The sequence below is a fragment of the Etheostoma spectabile genome, chromosome 16, assembly GCF_008692095.1.
Source record: "Etheostoma spectabile isolate EspeVRDwgs_2016 chromosome 16, UIUC_Espe_1.0, whole genome shotgun sequence".
Taxonomy (NCBI): Eukaryota; Metazoa; Chordata; class Actinopteri; order Perciformes; family Percidae; genus Etheostoma; species Etheostoma spectabile.
Window position 1 is genome coordinate 16841195 of NC_045748.1, and position 4217 is coordinate 16845411.

General features: G+C 41.6%; 1 protein-coding gene across 2 annotated transcripts in view; it reads left to right on the plus strand.

Annotated features, from left to right (window-relative positions):
* fam78ab (family with sequence similarity 78 member Ab) overlaps nt 1–4217 on the plus strand; it is a 13025-nt gene that overhangs the window by 7569 nt on the left and 1239 nt on the right. For both annotated transcript variants that reach the window (XM_032539971.1, XM_032539972.1), the window contains one exon: nt 228–4217. This exon is cut by the window's right edge and continues 1239 nt beyond it. In XM_032539971.1, the coding sequence (XP_032395862.1) occupies nt 228–753 (526 nt within the window). In that variant the 3' untranslated portion in view covers nt 754–4217. The remainder of the gene's footprint in view (nt 1–227) is intronic.

Consider the following 4217-nt stretch of genomic DNA (forward strand, 5'->3'; position numbering starts at 1 on the left):
CAAAGAAAAGACCATAAATTATTATTAAAGTGTCAGTGTTAAGTCCAGTGTTAAAATTATAAAGTAATAAAGTAAAAAGTAGCCTGTTGTAGTCATGGTGATGACGAATAAAATGTTATCATAACCGATAGAAATTATGGAACTATGATCAAAAGCCCAAAGTGGCAATAAAAGTGTGAGCTCCATTTCTGGTTGAATTCTCATCTGTGACTCCTTTCAACTTCCAGGTCGAGTTGGGAGCTCCCCGACCTGCGAGATGGCAAAATCCAGGCCATCAGCGACTCGGATGGGGTGAACTACCCTTGGTATGGCAACACCACGGAGACATGCACTGTGGTAGGCCCCACTAAGAAGGACAGCAAGTTCACTGTTAGTATGAATGACAATTTCTACCCCAGCGTGACCTGGGGAGTGCCCGTCAGCGACAGCAACGTGCCTCAGCTTAGCAGCATCCGCCGCGACCAGAGCTTTACAACCTGGCTGGTGGCCATTAACCAGGCCACCTCAGAGACACTTGTCCTGCAGACAATCCGCTGGAGGATGCGGCTTCACATTCAAGTGGACCCAGAGAAGCCTCTGGCTCACAGGGCTGTTCTGAACGAGCCCGTGGCCCAGGAACAGCCCCAGATTCTGGGCAAGAATGAGCCCATCCCCTCTAACGCCATGGTCAAGCCCAATGCCAATGACGCCCAGGTGCTGATGTGGCGGCCAAAGAATGGTGACCCGGTGGTGGTCATCCCACCCAAATACTGACCTGTTTCACTGACCAGATTGGCCTTGGATACCTTAACAGTATCATCTCTTATTTCGTTTTCTTTCTTTTGTTCCTGCTCGTCACAAGCTCCCACTGCTTTAACCTTTTCACTCCTTAATGCCTCTATATACTCCTCTCTTACATTTTAAAGAAGACTGACACACAGGCAAACGAAACCAGCTCTGAGAAAAAGACCAGCTGTTGCTGTTGTTGAACCCACTTTTGAAACTGGAGCGAACAAACTGCAACCATTCTACCTTCAAACTGGGTCGGGTCACACTGTGCTAAATGAAATCATTGCAAAAATGAAAAACAAGAGCATTTCTTTGTTTTATATTTCAGTTTTATATTTTGGCTGTATGAGCCAAGTATTGTGGGGTTTGTGAGTGTGGGTGTATTTAAGTATTTACATGAACATGTCTGTGCACATGCTACATACATGGACATACACAAACCTTATGTATGAAAAACAGTTGTATTTTTATTTATGGGCTGGGAAAGAGTGCATTTAATTTAGTTTTTTGTTGCATTGGGTGACATTACTAGATTTTAGTACTTTTTTAAAAACATGCAAGACATTCAATCCATGCTGCCTTATGTTTACATCGCTTTCCACTGCAAACTTTTTCGCCTTAAACAAAGTGCAATGCAGTATTTTGCTCAATTGTCCCATCTCTTCCAGACTTTTGGTGTTGGCATGTGTAGGTTTAGGACAGGAAAAAGAAGGCTTTTATGTTCAGTTGCATTTACCTGACAAATGTATTTTGTCTCACGAGTAAAACCAGCATCATGCGTAGACACAGTTATACAACCAAGCTAACTAGTTGTGTTTCAAGTGCATTATGCAACAGATGAGACGCTTTGTACTGATACAGAGAACACCATTAAAGCCAACCCTTGTCAATAGCAATCAACACAATAATTACGTGCAATAACAACTTGAGCAAAAATTAGGAAAGCACTCCACAGCTAACCTTATTTCATTCACTTTATTCTGTTTGTAGGCAGCCGTAGCAATCAACATCAGAACACAAGTTTATCTTTGTCTGTATCCCTCCATCTCAGGGCCCCTTTTTACTTCCTTCCCTTCTTTCATCCATCCTGTCTGGCCTACTCTTTCTTGCCACATTGAGTAACTAAGTGTTTGCATTGCTCACATTGAACAAGCAATGCTTTGATTAAGAAGCAGCCACAGACAGGGGAAATAACTGGAGACTTAATATTATAGAAAAAAGGGGCATTAACGATTTAAAGGAAGGCAACAAAAATGAATAAAAAGTGTATATGATTGTCAAGATTGACAGCACATCAACTATCCTGTTGTTTTTATTCTCCAGTTATTAAGATCAAACGTGTCTCTCATGTTAACAGTGGTTTTTGCCGTCCACTATTCCTTCTCCCATTTTGATCTGTCATTGAGGCTGAGAAGCAGAGCAGGAGGCATTCAAATTTGATCCTGACTGCTCAGTTGTCATATAGATGACCCACTTCTGTGCCCTGCCAGTGGTAGCCCTCGCTGCAGAAATGTGGGGTTTGTCTTCCTTAATTTCACCGCCAGCAAATGTAAGACACAAGCATGCACATATACAAACAGCTCTGGTCAGCTAAATACCAACATTAAATGAGATGATGTCAGTTTAGTTGTTGTGCTTTCAAAAGGTTGCTTTCAAAAGAGCTTCAGCTGCAAACTGAAATACTCTTAAAAGCAGAGAAAAATTGCGTCATTTGGCATCATAAGGAGCCAAAATATGGGTAAAAACTTAATTATGTAAATACTCTTTATAATGTGTTAATGAGCTCTGTAAGTTTGTTCTGTTAATGGCAAGTTTTTCACTTTTCAGATGCCACAAACATCTTCTCACTGTGCTCCCTGTGTTTTGCCTCCAACCAAAGAAATAATTTGCATACAAGTCTCAAGACTTGCTCATGTATTTCACAAAGATCAGTAAGCTGCTGCTATTTCAGTGCATTAGTGTCTCCCTACAACTGGATGTACAAAGCATTTATTCATCAAACGTGGTTCAAGCCACATTTCTTTGTGTATTTTTTTTTTTTTAAGATATTCTGTCCATTTAACCATTACGAAACAACTATTTTATGATTCAACTCAGTAGTACTTTGATTTGGCCAATATTTATATCAAGACTGTAAAGGAATAGTTCAACATTTTTGGCAAATACGCTTATTGACTTTTGTTGCAGAGAATAAGATTACAAGATAGATACTCATGTCTGTGCACTAAATGTGAAGCTACATACGGCAGGTAGCTTAGCTTAGCAAAACTAGAAACAGCCTGGCTCTGTCCAAAGGTAACAAAATACACCTACCAGCACCTCTGGTTGAGGATTTAGTTTTGGCTTCACAGGGGGTGGTTCTAGATAATCTTCTCAGCTAACTTTTGGCAAGAAAACAAGTAAAATGTCTAAATATTTTCTTAACCATAAGTCATATAATTTTCACTGTAAATCCAATGGTAGAACAAGAACCTGCTCTGCAGAGCACCATGTGGATTCATGTTGTAATATTTACCTGAACCAGAGCTCAAACATCAATTCATAATTTCCTTTTGATGCCCCCACGTAAACTCCTTTGTTCACATTATAACTACATGCTAAGCCCACACATGGCTCCAAATAGACACACCTGCTCTTCTTGGTTCTTGTATAACCACGATAGCCTCTGCTCTGGGTAGGCTGGGTCGCAGGGCACTGTGGTGAAGGGAGAAGAGAAGTAAAAGGCTATTGGGGGACGGCTGTCATAATTAGATCTGCTGTGACACACTTACATGGCCTAGATGGACTGAACTGTGCCAAGTCGTGCCATGCAATGCGATGGCAAGCTAGAGCCATGGGTGAGGTTTAAATGAGATCAGATAGCCAAGGTCAGGGTCAAAGTGTTTGCGTGAGAGGGAGCCGTAAGTCCTTAAATGTACTGCAGACAGTCGAGTGGCGGTGAGGGAATGAATATGAAGATGACGACAAATTGAACCCATTTAGACATTAAAACAAGCTTAAAATAACAGTGACATTTACCAAGCGGAACTTGGAAGTCAACCACAAGTTATTTCAATTTGGGGTTTGTTTTGAGCGGAGCAGAGAAAGCTGTGGCTTATGCCTTTCACTTAACGTAGCAATTGTATCAGCCCCGTAATGTCTTGCGATGACCTGTTGACACTGTGTATAGCGTCACTATGTAATTAAATGTTGACACGCAGTGTGTCCCACACTCACAACATGTATGTGTGTGGTTGAGTTTTCATGTGAGCGTGTGTGTGTTAAATTCCATTTCAGGGATTTAGGCAAGATGAGGAGTTTCACTGATGTGCTGAGGTTCTTCTCATGAATCTCCCTCACACAAACAGTGCATGGAAGGTTACGTCCTTGTCATAAAACAAGGAAATAGCTTGCCAACTCTCTGTCTCTCTCACACACACGCACGCACGCACGCACGCACGCACGCACGC